Source organism: Desmodus rotundus, chromosome X (assembly GCF_022682495.2).
Source record: "Desmodus rotundus isolate HL8 chromosome X, HLdesRot8A.1, whole genome shotgun sequence".
Taxonomy (NCBI): Eukaryota; Metazoa; Chordata; class Mammalia; order Chiroptera; family Phyllostomidae; genus Desmodus; species Desmodus rotundus.
The window spans coordinates 94,386,314-94,410,927 of record NC_071400.1 but is presented as its reverse complement, the minus strand read 5'-3'; the positions used below and the strand labels follow the sequence as shown (position 1 = coordinate 94,410,927).

Genomic DNA, 24,614 nt, shown 5'->3' with positions numbered 1-24,614 from the left:
AGCCACATTTTCCAGAAAGAAGTGCCACCTTTACTGACGCTTGGAACGGGAAGTGGGTGATCAGCCACTTGACTGGCGGGCCTCGTCATGGATGAAATGCTTACAGTAAGCGTTCTAATGCTTCCAGTGTGACGCTTCTGCTTGGAGAGGCATCCAAGCTGGGCCTGTTACAAATACTCCTTAGAGTAAATGGTCTTTTTTTAACCGGTCATAGTTTAGATTTGGGCTTGATCTCCCACGAACCTCAGAATGGAGAAAAAATGAGGTTTTCCAGGGGCTAGTGCTTGCCACCAAGAGCACAGAATGTATTTGTACTTCTCTGCCTGAACTTCAAATAACTTGTTTTGTCCCCGTGGGATCTGAGAAGTGTGTTTTAGCTTTCCAATCCTGCCTTCCAACATCAGGTAGCAGAAATGGGGATTTAGGAATGAAAAGAGGTTTGGATGTGAAGCCTGTTTGTCAGATAAGCACTGAGGAATGCAGGTCTAGGAATATCGGGTGTTTCTGGTTGGAAGGAAGTTTGTTTGCTTCATTTAAGCTTGCTGTGAATGTCAGTACTTGCTGTCACCAAATCAGAGTTAGCTTAGAACCTGCAAACTGAGTTCTCCGCGACAGGACGCTGAGGGTTTAAAATAGATGTCAGGTGACACCAGCTGCAACTCGGTGAAAGTCTGCAGCCGTGAGAACCTGTACACAGTGAAAGCCAAAATGGAAGCTGGTCCTGTCTTCTGTGGCTTTAAAAACATTTTAATTACCATGTGTGCTGCTTTTTTTTCTTCAAGCTTTTAATTAGAATGTTTTGGGGCTCTCCTAACCCATTTCTGTAGTGTCAAAGGAAATAGAAAAGAAGCAGCTAGGACAGCACAAGAGGTCTACAGTGGAATTTCAGGTAAAAAGACATCTTTTACTAAAAGGCTGATGCATGAGAATACAGCCTGGAGTCACAATATACATTTTTAAAAAACTTCCTGGGTACTTTATATGAATAATATTTCTAGAAGGCCGATTTTATTTATACTTTGGATTTGAGTGGATTGCTTTAAAAAACTGTTAAAGTGGCAAATGGTGTTGACTGCACCATTTGTGAAGGATTTTCAGCTTTATTTTTTTGTGAGCTAGTTCTTCGATGAAGAGTTATTATATACGAAGCAATGAATCTTGAGCAACCTTATTTTTATTAACCCAAAGAATTACTTATCTAGGATTGTTGTTAATATCTTTAATCAAATTGTAACAATGCTTTCTAACAAGACTGAGTTTCCTCAGGTGATAGAATGACCAAGAAATTTGATGTAAAGCAGCAAACGTGGCAAGCTGTACTTATCTCGGGGCTGTCATTTGCGATGCAAATTGATTAGCTACTTGTCACTGTCAGGAAAACCCTTTTATATGAGGTACCACACAAAGCACTGCAAGCAAAGGTTATTATAATATCAAATGGCAACATTTGGGTAAAACATTTTGAAGTCTCCTGCTTTGTTGAATTTGGTCTCCATTTCTCTGAAGAAACAATTCACCTTAATTGCAGTGAGTGAATCAGATATCCGTGTCTGCTAGGACTGGCACTTAACAGAGGAGTATTTCTTCATAACAGAATTCAGAATTGCCCTATGTGTTTTTGGTGTTCATAGGGGTTGCAGGATTACATCACTCTTCATCTAATAATCCATTTCTGTTTGCGTCTAGGATTCTCTTTGAGAATAGACGGAAGCTCTGTGATTCAAATACACTAGATGACTTTGAAGACACTGGGTAACAGCAGTCTTATCCAAGAAAATAAGATAAGACCTCCAAAGACAGAGCTTCAGAATGCTTCAATTAACTTCGGACAATGAGGAGAATCTCCACGTTTCAGCAAGCGTAAGAAGGCCCGGAGTGTGGAAAGAGATTTCTTTTGGGGATTACATTTGTCACACATTTCAGGGAGGTATGTTGCTTAGACTGGTTAAAAAAAACAAACTCCCTTTAGTTTCAAGTTAAGCATGATCGGAAAAAACTATTTTCTTATTTATTCTGTAAATCTGGGCAGGGGCTTTTTAAACGTTTCAGTAACACGGTTTTTGATATTCTCATAGATTATTTAAAACCATCCTCATGGTTTAAATTAGGTAAAGTCCAAAAAGTCAGTGTTGCCAAGAGCATTAAAGATGTTTTGCTCGGGTGCATTATTTTTATCTTTGTGGCCCTTAGTAAGTATACTCTTAAAAGGGTTTTATAATAGTCAGAGCCTAAATAAGCATGGTTAAGTCTGGGGCCATAATACAAACCTCTCAAATTGAGCTCATTTATTCTTTAGCTCAGATATATCTGCCCAAGCTGCTAGGGTAATATCCATTTAATTTGTAAATAGTGTGGATTTAAAAGTCAAAACTTTATTTTTCAGTTATTATTAAGAAGAGGCAGCTGAGAAGAGAGTGCGTGCTTATTTCTCAGTTTAATTTCATATATGTATACATGGCATGCACACACATGCAATAGAGAGCATGTCCAGATTTGGTAAATAAAGCCTTCTATAATAATACAGGCAGTGACCTGCCAGAAGCAGTGGTCGCTACGTGATTCTAACAGCGTTCCTTTTGACATTGTTAGCAGTCAGATACCAGATACTTAAAGCTAGGCGTGTTGAAAATCAAGAACAAAATTTGGTGCAAGTGGTAACTCAAACCAGAAATTCCCTTTCCTGTTTATTGGTCGGACAAATGTTTGTTGTGGGACCATGTGACATTTCATCAATATGTTACCTAATGAACTTAGAAAGTCTCGGGAAGGTTAAATGTCTTGATTTCCAGGACCATGATGTGCCTGTAAGCCCTCATCGCACTGTGAAAAACAAGGCCGGGGGCGGGGGAGCGGTAAATAGCTCAGCCAGGGCAGAGTGTAGCTGCCCTAGGTCCTAGCACTCCTCCTTTTGGAAGCGGCACCTAGCATCATATCCCTCTCTAAGTGTCTTTTTTTTTTTTTATTTACTGTAAAATCTTTTGGGAAAGGTTTTTTTTTCTGGAATTTCATGTTCTGGAATACATCATTCAATATGTCCTTGTGGTTTAAACTATTACATTTGTAGGTAACTCATCAGGATCGAAATAAGCTATGGTTGGCTTATTTTGATTTTGCTTTTCTTAGGCTGCTTGGTGTAGTCTGTCAGTGAAATGCACACATGTTTGACACGTTGTCATTGGCCCTTGACATTTCATCTAGGGCATCAGACGGATGGATCCCTGGATCCCACCCTCGGCCATAGATGTTCCTTTCCTCCGGCTCTTTCTCCCCAGAGATGTAGTGTATGATTTTTCAACCTTTGCTAATCTGGCCAGAATGGAAGCTGTATTTCATCTAGTAACTTGGTTACCAAACTTGATAAATAAAGTGTAGATACAGGTTGATAATGTGTTTTCACAACGCTTGGACCAGATAGGACTCAGGAGTTTGGGGGGACACTAGAAAGATCACACAGAATGCGTACTGAACGTTACACAGCACTCCCAGCAGGGCTTAGAGCTGCCTCCCAGAACCAAACATTTGGTGTTTCTGTAGTGAACACATTCACAGCAAGTGAAAATACAAATTAAAAACAATATGTTTCTTAACCTGAGACTCGGCCATGTTTCGCTGCCAAAGGAGATTGTGTCAACCTTGGGGAAAACTTGATTTTTAGAACTTGGGGGATTGTTACCATGGCAGATGTGAGATTATAGAACTATTGCACCCTCCCCACTTCTAAAGGGCTGTTTAGAGCCAAGTCTAAAAGACTGATTCTGTGCTAAGAGTTACACTTAAAATTACTTGTTCTTGTTCTAAATTGAAAGGACTGACCTTGATTTGATGGCCATGCCTCTGCCTGACTCATGAATCCGACTCCTCTTTCCTATTTGTCTTATTTGGACAGGATTTTCCTGTCTTGCGTACATTCTTGCCCAATCCTCTACCTAGCCTTCTCTTCTTGTTCACTTTTGCTGGTTGTTTCCTCAACCTTTGCCCAACCATCTTCTGAGTTGTTATACATCAGAGGTGCCTGCTGGCTTTCCCAAGTAGGGACAAGTGGTCCTCAGTAGGGACTCTTTCGCCCCACCTGTCACCTAGTTCAGCTCCTGGGTTCCTAATCGGTTCGAAGGAACCTTCTCTCTAACACACTACAAAAAGATGTTCATTGACCTTAGTTCATCTCCTGACCAGAGCTGAGTGTTTTAGAGTGTGTGTGTGCCTTTTAACTCAATTTTACTATAGTATCTTAGATTATCTCAGGCAATTTATTATGGTAAGGCTTTTTGCAATTACCTTTGTGTTATCTAACATATCATTAATTCTCTTAGGGCCTGGCCTGTATTTTGGCACAAAATTGAAATTCCTTTTGAATTTTCTTTCTTCTGATAAATGCTGCGGGAGAAGATCCTGCTTCCTATGATTTTGGAACTTGACTGAAGAGAATAAAGGTAGTTCCATGTGCACCGGAGATGATAACCTGCTAGCTGGTTTTTAAACATAACAAACCAGTCATCTCACATGCTTGCTGAAATTAGGAAGGGTCAAAATTGCAGATGCTTTTTAAAAATAGAATTGATTTTTATCTTGAACACTAACCAATTTTGTTATTGAAATCAGGGTTTTCAAAGTTGTCAGGACATTGTTATTCGGACTCTGAGAAGTAGAGACATAAATCATATTGTGAGAAAAAATGAACGGGGGGAATGAAAAGCACGTGAACATTTTCCGTACACCTCATCAGGAACGAGTAAACATATTTGTAGGGTAAGCTATCCTCACGATGTGCTTGCAGCCCTGTGGCGTAGGCATTCTGCCAAATGATTAAAAATAGACTGCCTAGGAAGACACTGACTGATTCCTACTTCGGCATTCATTTGGAGAGCTTGGTTACATATTTCCTGAAAGGAATGGAAAAACTCCTGAGTTGCCAAATAACTTTTATCCTTAATTTCTCACAATTATCTGCAATTTGCAAAACAAGAATGATAAGAGTAAGAGACTGCATGTTGGGAAAAGGGTAGAAAAACAGGAGAGCCCACCTTGGCAGAATTTTCTAGAAAAGGGTTTTGTGTGAAAACTCTTCAATGTCCTTCTGAGCAAATGCTGGAACACATGTGATTGGGAAGGTGACTTCCTTGAGAGTGGTTTTGTTTCCAGTTGGGAAACAAAAATGATTTCTACACTGAAGGTGACACAGTTGGTTTAATTCACATTATCCATAGAGAGAAGGTGGACATCAGCGAAATACTCCAGACAAGTCAATCTACCACGAAGACAGGCAGGCAGAATTTAAACACCAGTAGTTCTTAAAACTAGAAGAGGGTGTGTTTGAAAGTCTCAAACCTTGGATTTCAGTCCTGTTTCTTGCACTTACTAGAAGCATGCTGGGTGAGGGGGATGTCATGCATTTGGGGGTGTTGCAAGATTCTTCCCTTGTCTGTCAAAAGCCAAGGGATGGGGGCTCCAGGAGAAGTGCAAGTTCAGATAAGGGGTGCTGGAAGGAGGGGAGCCTGGTATTTCCTTCTCAAATTGAAGTCTGCTTAGGCATTGTGCTGGACCGTCCCATCTTATTCAGGGGAAAAGAGAGTCGGAGAGTCGTGGTGGGTGAGTGAGACACCCAGGACAACCTGCCATTCCCTCTTTCTGGGTGGGATGGAAGATGGCCCCATAGGCTTGCCGCGACCTCAGAAGCATGGGGTGGGGATAGGAGACATCAGAGGATGCTGCATTAATGGAGGACCACAGGACAGGGGGTGAAATGCCAGGGCATAGGAAAGGGGCCTGAGAGTAAGACCTTCTGCTGAGGCCCAGTGAGCAGGACCAGCCTCCTCTTCCAGTTAACTGGCGAGACGTCTTCCCTGTCCCTCCCATTTCTCCCCACTCCCAAGGCACCAGAGGAGCTGGCACTTAGAAGAACAAAGTGGAGGCGTGTTTGAGAACATGCCAATTTTCTGCCTCCGGCTGCAGAGGGACAGAGAGAGCCATACCCTGCCTGGGATTGGCAGAGGAGCAAAGAGTGCAGCTTTAAAGTAGACTGACCAGTAGACTGGTCGTTTTTAATCCCTGTGTCCAATTCTGATGTAAATACAGACAAGTGCACGAATTGCAAGTGAACAGTTGGGTAAATTTTCACAAAGCAGATACAATCAGCTATACCAGCTCCCAAGAGCAAGAAACTGCATATTATCAGCATGGCTCGCGCCAGGCCGTCTTCCAGCCAGCCCGTGCCCCTGCTCAGGGTACTGTGGAATCCTTTCACCCGAGGTGAGTTTGGCCTTTTCTCACACTTTATAGCAAGGAATCACTGCACTCGCTTTTGTGCCGGGCTTCCTTCACTCGCCATAGGTTTGTGAGATCTCTCCAGGTTGTGTGTACAGAGCGGGTCTTGGGGGACTGATGAAGGACAAAGTTAGTGGAAATAGGAGGCAGATGGGATGGCTCCTGCTGCCCGGGGAAAAGGAACTCCACAGCCCCCTTGGAGGCAAGTTTTAAAAATAATAAAGCCATTTCATGTTGATATTCTAAGTTAATAATAGCAAATTACCACTTGGCATCTTATTTTTTTATTTTGGAATCAGGCACTTACGGTACCTTCAGGTGACTTCAGTTGACTGGCTATTGTTAGAACAAAAGAATAACAAGCGGCTGTGGGTTTGCTCCTTACCTTGGTCAGGGGGATGCGTTGCTGTCTAGGAGGGGGGAGACTGGCCTTGCAACCCGAGTGCCGGGGTTCATTTCCAAGAGCAGTTAGGCAAGGGAGCAACATACAGCATGTGTGATGAATGCGTCACATTGAATGAGATGGAGATGTGTTAGAAGAAAACCAAGGCTCACTGAGGATTATATGCATATGTTATGTCATTCCCAGTCTGTGCAAATGATAAACGTCCAAGAGATATAAAAATACTCCACTCACTAACTTTTAACTGACTCAGGAACAAGGGGAAATGCAAACAATTGTATCTGTTTCTCTTTTTTATATCCAGAAAATGAAAATACTAGTAATTTTATTGATATGTAATACATGTTATATATATATACACACGCTTTTTTATTTTGCAACTAATTTCAAAATGACAGAAAAGTTATCAGTGGTACAAAGAACTCCCACCTCTCTTCACCCACAGAGCCCATTCACATTTACACAACTGTCTTAATATCCCTGATAGAAAAAGATCAAATCCAGGTGCACATGTTCCCTTCTGATGTTGTGTCTGCTTCACTCCGGAACAATTCCTCAGTTCCTCTTTGAACTTGTTCCAGGCCAGTTATTTTGTAGAATGCCCCTCAGCTTCAGTTGGTTTGCAGGGCGCCTGTTGGATCCAGGTGACGCATTTCAAGCAGGAATATCACGGAGCAATGGTTTGCTCTTCCCATTGCATTGCGCCCCGTGGTCCGTGATGCTCACTGCGTTCCATCAGGTGGCGCGCTGCCGATTTGTTTCCATCACTTCTGATGTTAACTTGGATGCCCTGGGTAAGCTGGTATCTACAATGTTGGTTTACTGTAAAATTACCCCTGGTCTCTTTATAACTAGTTATCATTTTGTAGGGAGATAGTTTGAGGCAGACTCTGTTATTTCTTCTACATGTCTAAGCTGGAATTCTACTCTAAGGAAGAACTCTCTCTTCTCCCAATTTATATATATTCATTTATATCATTCACTTATAGGACTTACAGGTTCCTATTTTTAATAGGAATTAAATTATTATTTAATCTCTTTCAATCGTTATTCATTTTGATGTTCATATCATTCCATATTTGGCCGGTGGGAACCCCTTCGAGCCAGCTTCTGTGACTTTTCGACATTTCCCATCATTCATTGAGCACTTCCTTACTTTCTGCTAAGGTGTTTGAGGCCCTTATGTCTTTCCTGGTCCAGCCTGGAATCAGCCTTTTCTCCAAGGAGCCCTAGTTTAGGTTTTCTCAGTGTACAGTGTGTGTGTGTACATATATACACCCATACACACACATATATAATCACATTTTCATACCCATTGCTCCAATTTCAATCCAACCCAACCCTATAGAGTTCATCCTAGCTTTCCCCCATTCGTGTATCAAAATTGAGTTTCAGGGTAAGAAGAGAATGTACTGAATTGTTTATAGCCTTGGATCTCATCAATTAGAACAAGTTTACTCTGTCTTTGAGGCCTTGAGCTATTTGAAATTCGCATGAATTCCCCCTTTGGTGGGATTGTTTTTGCCAAGGTTGCAGGTATGGGGCACCTGAATGCTCAGTACCATCAGGATCAAACGTTGGTAAGACGGCCCTTTGTGCTAAATCCGAATTGTATTCCATGCTAGAAGAGCACAGGTGTAGTTTGAAGAATGCCCACATTTTACACACTGGAGTAGATTTTCTTCCGAAACAGATAATTGCCCTTCGGCATGTTTAATAGAGGGTTATTTCTTAAATGCTCATTTAAGCTGATTAATCTTGTTTGCTGACTAACAATGACGAGATAAATATGTTTCTAAGGCAGTCCTGAGGTTGTTCCCTAGAGCATTGTCTTACTGTATGTGCTTAGAAGCAAACCGTCTTGAGCACCTACCATCATGGGTGTATACTATTAGCCTGCTTTGAGACCAAAGCACTTGCTAGATACTACATTACTATACCCTCGTTTTATAGATCAGGGACTTGAGGTTCAAATAATTTTAGTAACTTGCCCATTTTGGCAGAAAAAGTGGTCAAGGTCGGACTTGAACCCAGGCAGTGTGTGGCTGCATTGGTCCCACGCTTAGCCATCACACTCAACTGCTCCCAACAAAGCTGTTTAGGGAAGAACTTTTGGAGGATTATGCCATCTGAAAAAAAGACATTCTGCACTATGATAACAGATAAGCTTCATTACCAAAATGAAACAGACAATTACCTAGGGGATGTAAAACAACACCATTTCCCCTGACCCACTAGAACCCCCTTCACGGTGGACGATGACCTGTGGAGTCTTTAGGGTGGGGGTGAGAGTAAGAGGCAGGAGAAAGACGAAACTGGGGAAACTCACTGTCCAGCTTGGCCCTTCATTTTGCTTTATGGAGAGCCGTTAATTCAAGCACTAGACTACATCTATTGCTTGTTAAAACTACCCCCCAAAGCCAGAGAGAGTTTGTACACTCTCTCCGCACCTACCAACCAACTAACAGGCTGTGTACTCAGTGACTTGTCACCCTGAAAGTGGCTGACACGAGAGCCTGCTGCTTGGTACAAGTTTCTGTCCTCTTCCCCCGAACCTCCTCTCACAGAGGGTGGGCAGCATGACTGAGCTGCAGGAAGAAGACTCCAGACCTTGACTCTGAGCTCGATTTGTGTTTCAGACTGCTGGGCTGATCGATCCCCACTTCATGAAGCTGCGGCCCAGGGGCGCTTACTGGCCCTTAAGACTTTAATTGCACAGGTAAGTAAACTGACGGATCTTTTGTGCTTACCTTATAAGTAAGCACCTTCTTGATTGGCTTTGCCTGTAGCAGAGGTCTGGCTCGCTGGGTCCAGCGTAGCCATTCCAGATATGTGTATCCTCTTACAGCTCACCATTTCTTCCTCCTGCGCCTCCTTTCTAGGGAAGCTGGCGCATTTTCTGCCCACTTCCATCTTGCCCCTTCTGGGCCTTCCTTTATCTCATAGGAAGTTTCCTTGTGAGGCTGGTGGGGAATTCCCTCAAGTTTATGTGGCACAAATTCACCTTATAGTCTCCCAAGCTGCCTTAGTTACAGCAACCCTGAAGTTGCAGAAGCCAGCTATTGCTGTGTAACAAATTACCTCAAAACATAGAGGCTGCAGCCCTGGCCTGGTGTCTCAGTTGGTAGGAGCATTGCCCCATTCAGCAAAAGGCTGCAGGTTTGATTCCTGCCCAGGACACATACCTAGGTTGCATGTTTGATCCCCGGTTGGGCCATGTATGGGAGGCAACCAATTGATGTTTTTCTCTCACATTGATGTCTCTGTCTGTCTCTGTCTCTTTCTCTCTCTCTTAAACCAATAAATGTATCCTTAGGATTAAAAAAAAAATAGGGGCTGAAAAAAACAAACACTTAGATTCTCACAGTTTCTGTTGGCCAAGGAGCAGCTTTAGGTGGGTGGCTCTGGCTCTGGGTCTCTTGCAGGCTACTAAGTGTCAGCCAGGCCTGCATTCATCTCATAGCTTGACTAGGGGAGGATCTGATTCCAACCTCACTCATGCAGTTGTTGGTCAGCTTCAACTCCTTGCCACGTGGGCCTCTCCATGGGTCTGCGCCTGCATCATGAGATGGCAGGTGGCCTTCCCCAGAGGGAGCATGAGAGGGTGCCTAAGAAGGAGGTCTTAGTATAACCTAATCTCCAAAGTGATATCCCGTCGCCTCTGCCAGTAGGTATGAGTCAGTAAATCCAGCCCACACTCAAGGGATAATACCAGGGAGCAGCACCAGGAATCAGGGATCCCCGGGAGCCATGTTGGAGACTGCCTACCCCGGTGATCCACTATTCCAAGAGCAAACATTAAAGTAGATTGACAAATGGGTAAATGTCACTCCTTTGGGAAGATTTATTAAAGTCTTAGTTATTGAGGCTACTTTATTTTCATTTACGACTGTATCCCTTGAACAGTGAATAATGGCCTTGTAAATATTAGTGAAATGAATGAAAGTATACATGCTCCATTTGCTTCGTTTGTTTTAGCATCTGTGAGTGTACAGAGGAAGTGAGCCATTATGTCTTTTTTCCACAGCCGGGCTAACACCGAACCTGACTGCCTTGCCATTTAGACTTTAAACAGCTGGTCACAGTGCTCGCTGGATGTGTGTGTGTTTGCCTTTTTTCTCTCCTTTATGAGTTGTGTTAGTTCTCAAGAGGGGCAAAAAGAAAACTGCCAGTAATTATGAAATAGGCTTTGTCCTTGATTTTATCAAATGCTTGTTTATTTTAAGCACTTAAAATTCTATTCGATTGGATTATTTTTAATATGTGATATATTCACATAGTTCAAAAAAGAAAACGTTATAAAAAGGTACACAGTGCAAAGTCTTACCTCCACCTGCTCCCTCTCAGCCTCCCACTTTAATATTTTTATTAGTATTTTTAATAAACTGAATCTTGGAATGATTTTAAAGAAGCAATGCAGAGATAGTACAGTGAGTTCCCATATACCCTTCACTCAACTTCCCCTAGTGTTAACATCTTCCATGGCCGTGGTACTTTAGTAGAAAATAAGACAGCAACATTGGTACGATGCCATCAACTAAACTATGGGGTTACACCAGTGTCCCCACGAGTGTTCATCTTCCCTTCCAGGATCCAGTCCAGGATCCCACGTTGCATTGAGGGCGTCTTATTTTTAACTACACCACACACCGCAGAAGCACACTGGTTTGTGTAGTGTGCTTAAATGTGTAAGGAGCATTCTTCATAGAGAAGTTCAACTTTTCCTTAGTACACCCCAGCTCCTTGGCTTTGCTCACTAGCCAAAACGTATTACTCAGTTTTATTTTACATTAAGATAGCGCCGTGTGCTGTAAAACGTTCAACTCGGGATCAGGAACTCCTGATTATCACGCTGGCTGCCACCACCAGCTGGGGAGCCTCAAGTCTTGTTAATAATTTGAACTTTGTGCTTCTCCATTTTCTCACGCACAGTGCGGGTGATTCACCCTTGATATTCTGTGGGGTCTGCCCAGCATTACATTTCTGCAATTCCAGGGATTTTGAGTTTGCACTGATCTGTTTTTTTTTTTTCCCCCAGCACATTGCTGCCACCTTTTGGACTAACCTGTTTTTCTTTTCTTGAAAACAAATCATATATGGGAAAAGGAAATAGGATTTTTGTCATTGTGTTCTATACCCAACCTGAAGTATACAGCACGGCTCTGGACTCATGATGTCCCATCCAGAACGTGAAAAGGGACAGGACTAAGGAGGCATAGAGAGGCCCTAGTATGAAGGGACAGGCAATCATGGAAAGGGACAGGTAGCACCATGGAGGTGTGGTGGGATGTGGTGGGTACTGAGGTTGGGGTATGGGGTTCAGGGTCACACACTAGGTTTTGGAAGCTTTCCGCAGGTCAGTTACAAGGCAGGGAATTGAAACCAACTCAGCTGGGAAGGATCAACCAGGGACCTAATTCCTTTCACATACAGAAAATGGCAATCCTGGGGGTACATGGTAAGGGCCAAGTTAAAATCAAGGCATGGAGTCTGAGTTGGCCAGCAGCTGGCCTGCTCCTGTCCTCTGTCACCTGGACTCTGAGATGAGGAAGGTGGAGCATGGCAGTATGGGGAGGGGGGATGTGCTAAGACTGGGCACAGCCGCTGGGAGCTAAGGAAGGAGATGGCGTGACGGCCAGCCCCTGGCTCCACAGTGGGGCACTGCAGACTTCTGTACGCAGTGGGGTAGTGGCAGACAGCAGCCCCGCTACTTGGACATATGTGTCCTGGGAGCGCCACTCACTTTACTTTCTACCCTTAAGCCTGGGGTTCATCCTTCTGTTCCCGATTACAGTACTGTAAGTGTATTTTCTCTTCCTTATGGTTTCCTTAATAACATTTTCTTTTCTCTAGTTAACTTTATTGTAAGAATACAGTACATCATACATATACAGAATGTGTTCATCACCCATGTTATCAGTTGGGCTTCCGGCCAACAGTAGGCTATTAGCAGTTAACTTTTGGGGGAGTCAATGTATAGACAGATTTTTGACTGAGCAGGGTGTTGGGGTCCTTAACCCCTGCATTGTTTAAGGGTCAATTATGTTCTGTTTTGCCTCTCTAGCTTGGAATTTTTTTATGTTTCAAGTCTTAGCTAAACACTACTTCACATGTGAAGTTTTCTTTTACTCTCCAAGCGAGACTCAAGGATATCCGTGCTGCCAGTTGAAATTCGAACCTGCTTCCTGTATAACCATATAGTCTTGCTGCTTTCTCCTCCTATTTCTGTTTCCCCAGTAGGCTGCTGGAGGGGAGACCTGTGTCATAAACTTTGGAGACCCAGCTACTAGCACACTGCCCGGCTCCGAATGCTGAATAAGCATCTGGAGAATAAATGAATTTAAGGCTCCCATGCCGTATTTATTCCCCTGGTCATGGCCTCTTTTTCTTTCTATATGATGCCCTCAGGCCCATAAAAGCATGTCCAACAACGTCGCTTTCATTGCTGTTGCTAATGCAGCCTTTAACCCACTTCTCTCCAAATTACAGGGTGTCAACGTGAACCTTGTGACAATTAACCGGGTCTCTTCTCTCCATGAGGCGTGCCTTGGAGGTCACGTAGCCTGTGCTAAAGCCTTACTGGAAAATGGTGCACAGGTGAGTACCGCTCCCCGCTGGCAGGTCTGTCTACCCAAGTGCAGCTACTACCGTCCAAAGACACACGACCTTCCAGACTGCTTACCCACTCTGGGTATGCAGGGCTGGCCCCATCCTTATCCGCATTTGAGAATGGTCAGGAAGACATTTACACAATCTACCAAGTGATCCCCTTGACTTTATCTTATTTTTAAAGTCTCCTTTTTTTCAAGGAGTGACTGAGGTGCTATATGTAATCAGCTATCAGAATAGAATTATAAAATTAAAACTTTCGAAAATCTCAGGGACATTTAATTGCCAGACACTGTTTTGTTGATAATTTCATTTTTAAATTCAGTCCTTACATTCTTTATTTCATGAGCTGTGATGTTTTTAAGTGCTTAATGAAAATTTGCTTTTAGATTTTACATGGAAGTTGGGTTTCTACATGTAGAACTGAATAGCAAAGCCTTCTGTGAGCAAAGTGATTTTCCTGATGCCATAGTGCTTGTGTATTTTCATTACATAGTGTTTCTTTAAGTTACCCTTAGTCGAGTCACATGTAATGGTTAGGGCAAGGCTGGGGGAGGGCCATTTCCTTTCAAGCTAGATGACCGGAGTCACAAGCGGGCTGTGGGTCGTAGAGGAGTATGTGTTGTACAACTCTGTGGGAAGCAAAGAGAAGAGGAAGACATGGTCCCTTGTCTTTGGCAAACTAATGAGGAAACAGTCAATAAATATTTAACATTTAAATCAGAGTGACAGACAGAACAAGAGAGAGTTGGCCAGCCAGTAGAAAATTCCTTGAAATTGACAGTCCCGTGGGTACCTGAAACCTAGCACATCCGAAACAGTGCTTATCACACTCTTCCCTCTGGGACCGGCTCCTCCTCTTGGATTTCTAGCCTCCGTGGCCAGTTGAGACTTATTCCTGGTTTCCCAAGCTCCAAAGCTGGGATCATCCTATTTCTTCTCTCTCCTCATCAAACTAATCACAACATCTTGCTAATTTCACTCCCTAAATATTTCTCAAGACTATGTTCTCCTTTGTCCTGTTCCTACACTCATCTAAAGCATTTACTGTGTCAAAATGAGCTAATGATCTCTTTGTGTGTTTGTCTTCCATGGAAGGATTCAGCCTATCCAACGAGAGGCAATCGTCCTAACCTTTGTCTCTAAAACACTGGTACCTGTCAGATGCTCAATATATGTTCGTTGATCTGAACTGAGTGAGAAGCTATAGGCAATCAAGTTAGAAGACTTACTTGACTAAGGAGGAGGATAATACTTAGTAAAAACAAATCGAATAAGTTGCACCAACTATTTATTAGGAAAAATGTAAATAGGCTAGAAATCCCCAGTGTGTAAATGTACACACATTTTTCCCTGTCCTTGTCTGCCTCTGCCATCTTAGCATCTCATGTTTAACTTTCCAGTTTAATGGGGCTACCCTTGTTCCTGAAGCAAGGAATTTAGGAGCCTGATTATCACAAGCATGTACTCTTACTTGTTGAAGCAATATGATTTGACATCAAGCCCTCATTGTCCTGCATTTCAACCCTATCGGAGTGTCCCCACCAGAATGCCTTGTTCCCCTGCTGTTCTTTCCAATCTGTTGCTAATACTCGATCAAAGATGCCTCCCACACCCCTAGAAGGCACCAAGGAGGGTTGTAGACACCACACTGATGGTTCTTTGTGCCTTTGGCTTCATCTTGATCTCTTCAGGAGGCACTGCTGGCGTATGTAACTCATGGGTTACAGTAGTGCAGAAAGGAGGGTTGTGGCAAGAAAGACAAAATATGGGGCATTGGTGAGAAGATTTTTTGCAAGCCCGGATTTTGGGACCTTAAATGAGTTGACTTCTGTAGTATTTTTGTTTCTGCCATGTTTGTTCATGATCGAGAGGGCGTCAGCTCCATGTTAATGGGAAATGGAAATTGTTGTTACAAATGTTTATTGAATGTTTACTGGGCACCAGGCAGTGTTCCAAGTATTGAACATATAGTAACTTGATCTTCCCAATAACCTCACAAGGTACATTCTTTTATGATCTTCATTTTATAGACTAGGACACCTAGGCACACACGGTTAGTATCCCAACCAAGATCTCTGAACAAATGAAAGAGAGAGAGCTGGGATTTGAACCTAAGGTAATGATTCCGTGGCCTATATTGTTAACCACCATACAGAACTTTCCTCAATGATTAGGAAGCTCCTAAGAAGCTTGGGAATACCAATGAATACATTTTAAAAGCTTTATCCGATTTTGCCCCATTTGGGACATCATTTATAGAGGTGAGAGTAGATGGGGAGTAACTTTTGTGGGTCCCATCCCCCCACACAGGCGGGTGGAGGAAGGGCGCTACAGGCAGGAGGAAGGATGTTGGGGAGCTATCAGGACTCTCCGGCATTCACCTGTCCCAGCCTTCTTAAGCCCTGGGTGTATCTGGGGCAGAGGTGACTGGAACGGTGCTGTGCCTCTCCTTGGTGCAGGGCACTATTGTCAGGGCAGAGGGAGACCTCAGGCCCTGGCAGCCCTGGCCAGGGCAGAAGCTTGAACTTGGCACTTCAGCCAAGACACAGGACAGATAGGTGCAGAATGGCCCATAGCTGCTTGAGAGAAGCAAGGCTTTCTGTACGCTTCCTATTTAGCACACTTGAGTTTGTGTGTTAGGTTGCTGTTGAACTTTCCAATTCTATTAAATAAAGGATTTTGGAGAGCTAACAAATAACATAACATAATACTATAATGATACAGAGTTCCCTCACTCACTCACCTGCATGGGAACCCTTTTCTCCAGGCAGGTATATAGGAGTGCAACTGGGAGATGGTGATAAAGAAATAGCAAATCCTCTGGGTCTCTCTTTGCCCGTCATTAGGTCAACGGAGCGACGGTTCACGGAGCCACACCCCTCTTTAGTGCTTGCTGCAGTGGCAGTGCTGCGTGTGTTAGCGTGCTGCTGGAATTCGGAGCCAAGGCCCAGCTCGAGGTGCACCTGGCTTCCCCTATCCATGAGGCGGTCAAGAGAGGTAAATGAGCCAGCACATCACACACAAAGCATTGGTGGCCTCGCTCCAGTTGGCATGAATCGTTGGTATAGTGTTCACCATGCAAGGATCCCCCAGATTGTAACCAGTAGACCGTGTGCAGCTTAGAAATCCCACAGCAGTAATTTCAATTTGCCTAAATCTTCAGGGAATATCACTGGGGCATGAAACAGCTTTTCTTATTACCTGGGAATGGCTTTCTGCCTCAGATGTCTCATTTCCTGAGGACAGTCACCCGACAGGCCTTTCTTGAGGCTCTTTGCTGGTGTTTTGGTGGCAGCCGGTACAGTCGAGACTGCAGGGCTGACTTCCGGGAGCTGTACTGTGGTTATGTCTCTGTCCTTACTAGAAAAGGGTAGCTCATCCCCCAAGCCCATAAAACACCAACCGCTAACATAAAATGAATTTCAAAGTATAAAAGCCAAGGCTGATGGTCTCTCTAATGGAAGATTAAAGAACTTAATCTTCCATTAGATTAAGGAAGATTGTGGACTTAATTGTTCACAATAGGCAATATACTCTAGATGAGCTAATGACTTTAAAGTCATTACTTACTGAAAAAAAAAGTAGCAAAAGCATGGCATTGAAGTTGACTCTCGATTCCTATGTCCTTGTTCCTTTTGAAATGAAAGAAAAGAGTAAAATTAAGGAATTCAAAAATTGTATGCATAACATGAACAAGAAGATGCTGTTGAAAGGCCAAGGTCATTTGTCAAGGTCACACTCAAACGGCAGCATTTTTGTGTTACCCAGTGGTGGACTTAACTCTCTTAAATTAAGATCAGAAATACAATGGAGACGCTGGTATAATTGGGGGTGAAAGGCTTTCTTTCAAAAGGCAGTAGTGAAATACCCGCCCCAGGTTACTAAACATGGCACTTAGTAAATTTGGGGGGGTGGATTACTTTAAATGATACAAAAGGCCCAAATCTCAATGTATCTATGGTTTTGATGTCCTAAACATTTTAAATAAACATTTATCAATTAACAATTGATGTTGGCCATTTCCCAAACTTCAAATAAGTTCTTTAAGTTTTAGGGAAATAGTCTACTTTGGAAACGATATAAAGGTCTTTAAATTTTTTAAAAATATTGAAGTAAAAATTAATGTATTATTTGCATTTCATCCAAACATTTAAAAATAGATTACTTTGGGAATGGCTTGAATTACTTAAATAATGATGGTTACATATGGAGTGTTTGGTATCTGCGTGCCATATATATTTTATCTGAAAACACATGAATTCATGTGTTTCTACATGTTTTTTCCTGTGTCATAAAAGCATATTCCAGACCTGTGTCCACAGAGTAGGAGGATGAGTAGCAAACTCACTATGCTAGATATTGTTATAGTAGTGCTAATCATGTGACTTTTATGCATTCATTTTTTAGAAACTTCCTGAGAATACTGAAATTTAACTCCAACTAGGCTCGTTTTCTTCTGCAAAAACAGGACAGGAATCATTCAGCCATGTTTACTAGATACCCTGTATTTACCAGGCAGTTTTAGGTACTGACTAGATACTATTTCTGGATTCTTACAGCGTTCAACCTCTGTGAACAAGCTGAGTCAGTCTGGGTCAATACTTTGGCATATTGATGTTATCATCCAGGCATAATATTTACTTATGTGGCCAAATAAATAGTTTGAATCTACAAAATCCTCATCTGTCTATTTTAGTGCCTGTTTATACGTCACTCAGAACTTGTGATAAATCAAGCAGGTTTGAGACGAAGCTTACTTTTGCGTTACCTATAAAGAAAAGCTTGGTTAAGTTAATCAATAATGATACGATTTTTTGAAAGGAAACAGTTACATCTTCAAAGAGAGCAAACTCTTTACGAGCTCCCATTGATACCTCAGAAGCATTTGCTCCCAAACAAATCATGCTTATGCTGCAAATGAACCGTGTCTTTCTGTTCATTGGGCAAACTCTCTAAGGAGAGTTCCTTGTACATAGTTTTCGTTAGTCATTGAATTTACAAGTGCATTTAAACAAATATATTCTGTAATTGAGATTTTAAAATTAATTCCCATGGGTATCTTCCAGGTTAACCAAACTAAGGAACTTGCACTACATGGTACAGTGACACGCCCAACCTTGCCTGCATGGGTGAAGAGGAGAATGAGAGCTTTGTAATGGAGAGGGTATGGGGCTGGGCCTTGGATTGAAGCCCACTAATAGCATGAGTCAGTTACCCCTCTGGGTCTGGGAGCCTCCATTTGTAAACTGGTGGCTTCATTCTAGAGGATTTCAGCTGTGCTCCTCGGAGCCCTTAGTCTAGTCGGAGGGACCTCAAAGGCTGCAAAGAGGAATTAAGCGGGGGAATCGTGGGCATGCTTCTCTTTCTAATGGTTTCATTCTGGAGATTTCTGAGATTTCCAAAACCTTTTTTTTTCCTGCTTAAAAAACTGTTATTTCTAAAGCCCATCCCAGACGAGCAACTGCATGATCCTGTGAACACTCAGTATTTCACTTACCTGAGGTTATCTTGTGCTCCACCAGGTCACAGAGAGTGCATGGAGATTCTGCTGGCAAATAACGTGAACATTGACCAAGAAGTGCCTCAGCTCGGAACTCCGCTGTATGTGGCCTGCGCCTACCAAAGGGTAGATTGTGTGAAGAAACTTCTAGAATTAGGTAACTTCCAGAAATCTTTGTCACAAAAAAAGGATCTATTAACCTTGTTGGTTTTCCATGGCTTCAAAGACAGAGTCCCTGTCAGGCTGGACAAAATTCTGGTAACGTTTGATGTTTAAATGCTTGAAACAGAACTCTAGAAAAATGAGTGTCCATCTTTTTTCGTCCCTTTGAATTTGGCTCCATTTACTTGGGCCTCCAAGTATGGGCCTCCTTGGTTGTCTCAAGAGAGAACAAAAGTCTGTTTCCTATTTAAGTCCTAGGGGAAAAAACAGTTGTATTTCATTGGCTCTTTTTTGAGTCACATACCCAGGTCTGAACCAGTCATGGTGGCCAAGGGAATAAAATACAACACCGATTGGCTTAGCTTTAGATTTCGGTATGTACTGCAGCTATTGGGCTTCTCCGATAGCACATGAACTAGGAATCACAGGAATGTTCCGGGGGGAAATCTAGGTGTGGTTACCAGGAAGACGCTGTATAGTAAAAACAACAGACATTTGCCATGGACTACTGAAGATCAATCCTGCCAAGTTACTTAGTAATTTTTTTAAAAATTGTAAACGGCATGTGGAGAAACTAAGAGTCCAGGGAAAAGTAAAATGTTTTGAAACTATTGTTTAAAGATTTCCCAAACTTAGCCTCTGACACAAAGGTGCAGGTTGGAATAAGAACCTGTAAGTAAGGCCCTGGCTGGTTTGACTCAGTGGATTGAGCACCAGCCCATGAATGAAAAGGTTGCTGGTTCGATTCCCAGTCAGGGCACATGCCTGGGTTGCGGGCCAGGTCCCCAGCTAAGGGGGGCATGTGCAAGAGGCAACCCATTGATGCTTCTCTCTCACATTGATCGATGTTTTTCTCCCGCTCTTCCTCCCTTCCCTTTTCTCTAAAAATAAATAAATAAAACCTTTAAAAAGAGAAACTTTAATAAGATATTTTATCTCTAAAATTTTTCTTGTTTTTTTTTTTAAAATGTGCCATCATATACTACTCCCTATAGTAGTTCAGAAATCTCTTTGTGAGCCCTGAATAATATAAATATCAACTAAGCTTAGCTTTATCCTTTGCAAAAAACCAAAATAACTCTAAAAGGAGCTGTAAATACCTAATTTTGTATGTCACAAAGTTCATAGGGCAAAGCAAGTAAAGTATCTTAAATGACTAAAAATATTGTTACACACTTTTCTCATCAAAGTATTTTGAACCAGCCTTAATAGACATTGCTGAGGTTCTAGGCTTATGTCACATTTTCAAATATTTGTCAAATTGTCACAGCATTTAAGATGTCTTTACCTGCAGCCCCTATATTCTAGGCTTCTTGTGTTTCTACATGTAACATTCAGTGCTGAATCGTGGCCATCTGCTTTGTTAAGGGGCCAGTGTTGACCTCGGCCAGTGTCTGGACACCCCGCTCCACGCTGCAGCGAAGCAGTCCAGTGTGGAAGTCATCCACCTGCTGATAGACTATGGGGCCAACCTGAAGCGCAGAAATGCTCAGGGCAAAAGCGCGCTTGATCTGGCGGCCCCCAAAAGCAGCGTGGAGCAGGCACTCCTGCTCTGGGAAGGTAAGGAAAGGCTGGGTGTGCAATTCTCTTCTTCAGCACATCTGCTCTCTCTCCTTTCTGTCTCATCTCTAGGCTTTCTTATCGTTTTCCTCTTCTTTTTTCATTTGGAAGTGGCATGGGGGAGGTGGCAAGTCCTGGCATCACTGATATGGGATTTTATATGCTGCCTGTATTCACATACAAACAAAAGGCATTTACATACAACTGTATGTGGCTGTGAATTTTCCATAACAAGAAAATAATCAGAGAACTTTGTTCTCACCGTGAAAAGGCTGAACTGCCACATCTATCCTGGCCCAAGCACACAATTGAGCAGACCAAAACTCTGCTTTGTAGTATCTGGATGCAATTCAGGGGAAATTAGAAGTCCTTGAGTTAGAGGCGATATATACATGGTGTATGTATTTCAGAAAGCAGACTAAACAAAGTTGTTTGCCGCTTCTCCAGATCAGGGAGCAGGTGGGTCTGCATTCCTCATTCCTCAACCCCATTTCCACCATGGGCTAATGGAACTCCGGGTGCCACAGGAGGAAAGACGGCCTTCTGAAATGCTCTGTATTCCAAATTAAAGGGAGAACCCTGCTGGGTCTATACAGAAATCTAGGCACGATTGGAGCCTAGATTGACTGTATGTGCTTGGCAGAGTATTAACAACAATAGTAATTATTTGTTTTTAAGTGTGTCAGGCACTGAGCTACATTGAAAACACAGCTTAGTCTCCCTGAATTTTTTTTTAATTTTTATTTTGTTATTCAATTACAGTTGTGTGCCTTTTCTCCCCATCCCTCCACCCCACCCCAGCTGAACCCCCCTCCCTCCCACACCCCCCCCCTTGATTTGGTCCATGTGTCCTTTATAGTAGTTCCTGTAATCCCCTCTCCTCACTGTCCCCTCCCCACTCCCCCCTGCCCCTAGTCTCCCTGAATTCTTAAAGATTTAAAGCAGCAACAACTTTACAGTGACTGGTGCTGTTCCAGCTGTGAATGGGAACAGAGAAACTTTATAAAGAGGTGGGCTTACATAAAACAAAAACGAGAGCAAACTAGGCAAACAACTAGAACATGAGGGTTGTCAATAAGGGAGTGGGAGGGGGAGAGGGGGGTAAAGGTACAGAGAATAAGTAGCATAGATGATAGGTGGAAAATAGACAGGGGGAGGGCAAAAATAGTGTAGGAAATGTAGAAGCCAAAGAACTTATAAGTATGACCCATGGACATGAACTATGGGGGGGGGAATGTGGGAGGGAGGGGGGTGGGCAGGATGGAGTGGAGTGGGGGGGGAAATGGGACAACTCTAATAGCATAATCAATAAATATATTAAAAAAATAAATAAATAAAGAGGTGGGCTTGCAGAAGGTCACATGGCGACTGAGAAGCAGAAGCAGGATTCTAACTAAGCACTCTGACCCCCAAACGTGCATTCTTAATGTGATGAATAGCCCACACTGGAGGCTTCTGAAACAGTGTCTGATGGGGAAGGGTTTTCTTTCATTCACTGGTTCCATTTTGTGAAACTACCCCCATGTCTTACATACCTTCCGAGTGTAAAGCTCGGTTCAATAATTTGAGGAATACTTTCTAGGCTAGTGCTTCTTAAGCTTTAGAGATCATAGGAATCACCAGGGGATCTCATTAAAATGCAGATTCTTTTTCAGCAGGTCTGGGGTGGGGCCCTAGACCCTGCAAGTCCACCCGGCTCCCCGGTGGTGCTGATGCTGCTGTCTGACGCCACACTTTGAGTACCACTGGTCTAGATTATTTCCAGCAGTCTGTGTCATTAATGATTGTTCTGTTATTTGAATCTGCGCTTGAAGAATTGGGATCTTCCTTAACAGATCCCAGTTTGGAAATACCAGATGCTTTCCAACTATTAGCTGAGAATATGGTTTGCAGCAGGTGCCACATTTCCTCTTTTCTTCCATCAAAATTGTTGCCAGGTTCGGCATTTGTATTTCTTATAAGCAAATTCATCTGTTCTCTTTCTTCATAAATATAGCCGCTTGCTCTACAGGGGTGTCAAACTCATTTTCACCGGGGGCCACATCAGCCTCGCATTGCCTTCTAAGGGCCGAATGTAATTTTAGGACTGTGTACATGTAACTACTCCTTAACAGTTAAGTGAGTGCTCGGCGCTGCCGCCGGGTAGAAACAAGGTGCCGGGCTGGATAAAACAAGGTGGAGGGCCAGATTCGGCCTGTGGGCCTTGTGTTTGCCACCTGTGATGTAGAAGAATAAACACCAGCTATGTCAGAATTCATGCTGGTGTCTGAACTTGTCTCAGCAGCCTGGGTAATTTGTCTACATTACTGTTTCCCTGAGTAGCTTTAGTTGGGTGGAAGTAGACACACTTTCCATTCTTGTATCCCAAGATTTTAAGTGAGGGGATTGGTCTTCCAGGGGGCTTTGTGTCCCATGGACATCTGTCTCAATGCAAGTGCTACCTGGCTATCTGCGCGTGCTGCCCACCATTTCTTGTGGGGCGCAAGGTGCTACCACAGTAGGATTTTCTTGAAAAGGAAAACTTTGTCCAGTGATTACATAGATCTCCTTGAAGAGATGTTCACTGATAGAGTCAGGTTACAAAATAGTGGGACATTACAAATGCCCCCATATAACTAGTATGCCAGCCCAAATCTCATTCATTCTCTTCAACCATATTTTGGACTCTTTGTTAGTTTCCTTTCCTTTAGGACTCAAAGCTGCTCAAAGCCACAGGCATGATGACTCCATGAGACTCCGTGAGACAGAGGTTCAGGGTATAGTGGGCTCTAAGTGAATTGGATCCTTTCTCCCGATCTGCTATTGAGCTGGGATCCTTGCTCAATGGCGGGCCCTCCAAGTGTGAGTCGGGACTCAGGCAGAACCACCTCCTGGAAGCCAGAGCCAGGTCATCCAGGGGGACCCTGAGGGCCAAGGTCCCGGCACATCTCCTGACACTGCCTCTGTGACCACGTAGGCTGGGCTTCCTGCTGACACTCTCCTGGCAGTTGTTCCCTGCTCTGCAGTTCTGTCTCAGGGTCTTGCATGCTCGGTGCGTCCATTTGCGTTGTCTCTTCGGCCAGTGTATTACATCCATTGACACATGCTGTGCATGCATGCGGCACATGCATTCCCTTTAGTCCCCACAGCTCATTCCTAACTTGTCTCTAATTAGCCTCATTCTTCAGTATCGGTAATATAATTACCACTGCAGGCGCAACTTAAAGAAACACGTCCCTGTCCAAGAGGCAGAGCAGAATCCTGTGTGTATTGTGTGTTTGCTACCTCACTCTCTAACTCCTATACGGCTCCAGCTTGTCTTCATCTTTTAGAAAGTTTCAGCCTCTTCCAGTCCTCTGACCTCCCTTCACCCCACCCCCACACACTTGCATGAGGTTCACAGCATTTTAATTCCTTCCTTAGGCCCGCCTGCTCTTTCCCAGCTCTGCCGCCTGCGTGTCCGGAAGTGCTTGGGTCGAGCATGTCATCAGAGCGTCCACAAGCTGCATCTGCCAGAGCCACTGCAAAGATTCCTCCTCTACCAGTAGTCCCAACTGCCCGTGGAAGGTCTTGGACGTAATCAGGTCGTCACCTGTTGTACACAGGGTAGCTAGCGTAGATGCTCAACAGCTAGACTCTCAGCATCTTCAAATGAGCTAATCCAGTTAGATTAAGTTCCGGAGGAATTGGAAACACGTAGGGAGTGGAAACTTCTTGTTGGTTTAATTTCCTCACTAACCAAGGGGCAGCCAGAAACATTTCATTTTTAGCTCTTCTTGTTAAGAAACTTTGCAAAATTGTGAAGTAGACTGAGAATAATAAGGTATTTTCAAAGGCTCATGATCTTCAGTTAGGTAAGGGTCAACATCCTGAGTATCGAGCAGACACATAATAATCTGGGCGAATAAGATTGTGATGAATGTGAGTATTCCAAGGTGTGTTCCTCCTGATTTAGTTCTTCCTTCTTTCCCTCTTTCTTTCCTTCTATGAATAAATATATGCTATAATTTTGATTTCCTTGCCTTTTTGTTTTTCATTGAATTTATTGGGGTTATTGGTTAATAACCCCATATAGGTTCCAGGGGTTCACTTCTATGATACACCATCTGTACATGGCATTGTGTGCCCGCCACCCAA

General features: G+C 43.2%; 1 protein-coding gene across 1 annotated transcript; it reads left to right on the top strand.

The window, feature by feature from the left end:
- Positions 1–682: 682 nt before the first annotated feature.
- ASB11 (ankyrin repeat and SOCS box containing 11) lies at positions 683–24,475 on the top strand. Its single transcript, XM_024569952.3, has 8 exons — positions 683–889; positions 1,687–1,927; positions 9,304–9,383; positions 13,154–13,261; positions 16,123–16,273; positions 18,799–18,933; positions 20,307–20,498; positions 23,901–24,475. Exons 2-8 carry the CDS (start codon positions 1,810–1,812, stop codon positions 24,023–24,025), a joined length of 909 nt encoding a protein of 302 aa, XP_024425720.2. The 5' UTR covers positions 683–889; positions 1,687–1,809; the 3' UTR covers positions 24,026–24,475.
- Positions 24,476–24,614: the final 139 nt, after the last annotated feature.

What these genes read in the sequence shown, in the direction of transcription:
- ASB11 (XM_024569952.3), top strand. Translation starts at nt 1,810, where the DNA reads ATGCTTCAATTAACTTCGGACAATGAGGAGAATCTCCACGTTTCAGCA. An exon ending in TTGTCACACATTTCAGGGAG is followed by an intron (nt 1,928 to 9,303) that starts GTATGTTGCTTA and finishes TTTGTGTTTCAG; the next exon opens with ACTGCTGGGCTGATCGATCC. An exon ending in TTAAGACTTTAATTGCACAG is followed by an intron (nt 9,384 to 13,153) that starts GTAAGTAAACTG and finishes TCCAAATTACAG; the next exon opens with GGTGTCAACGTGAACCTTGT.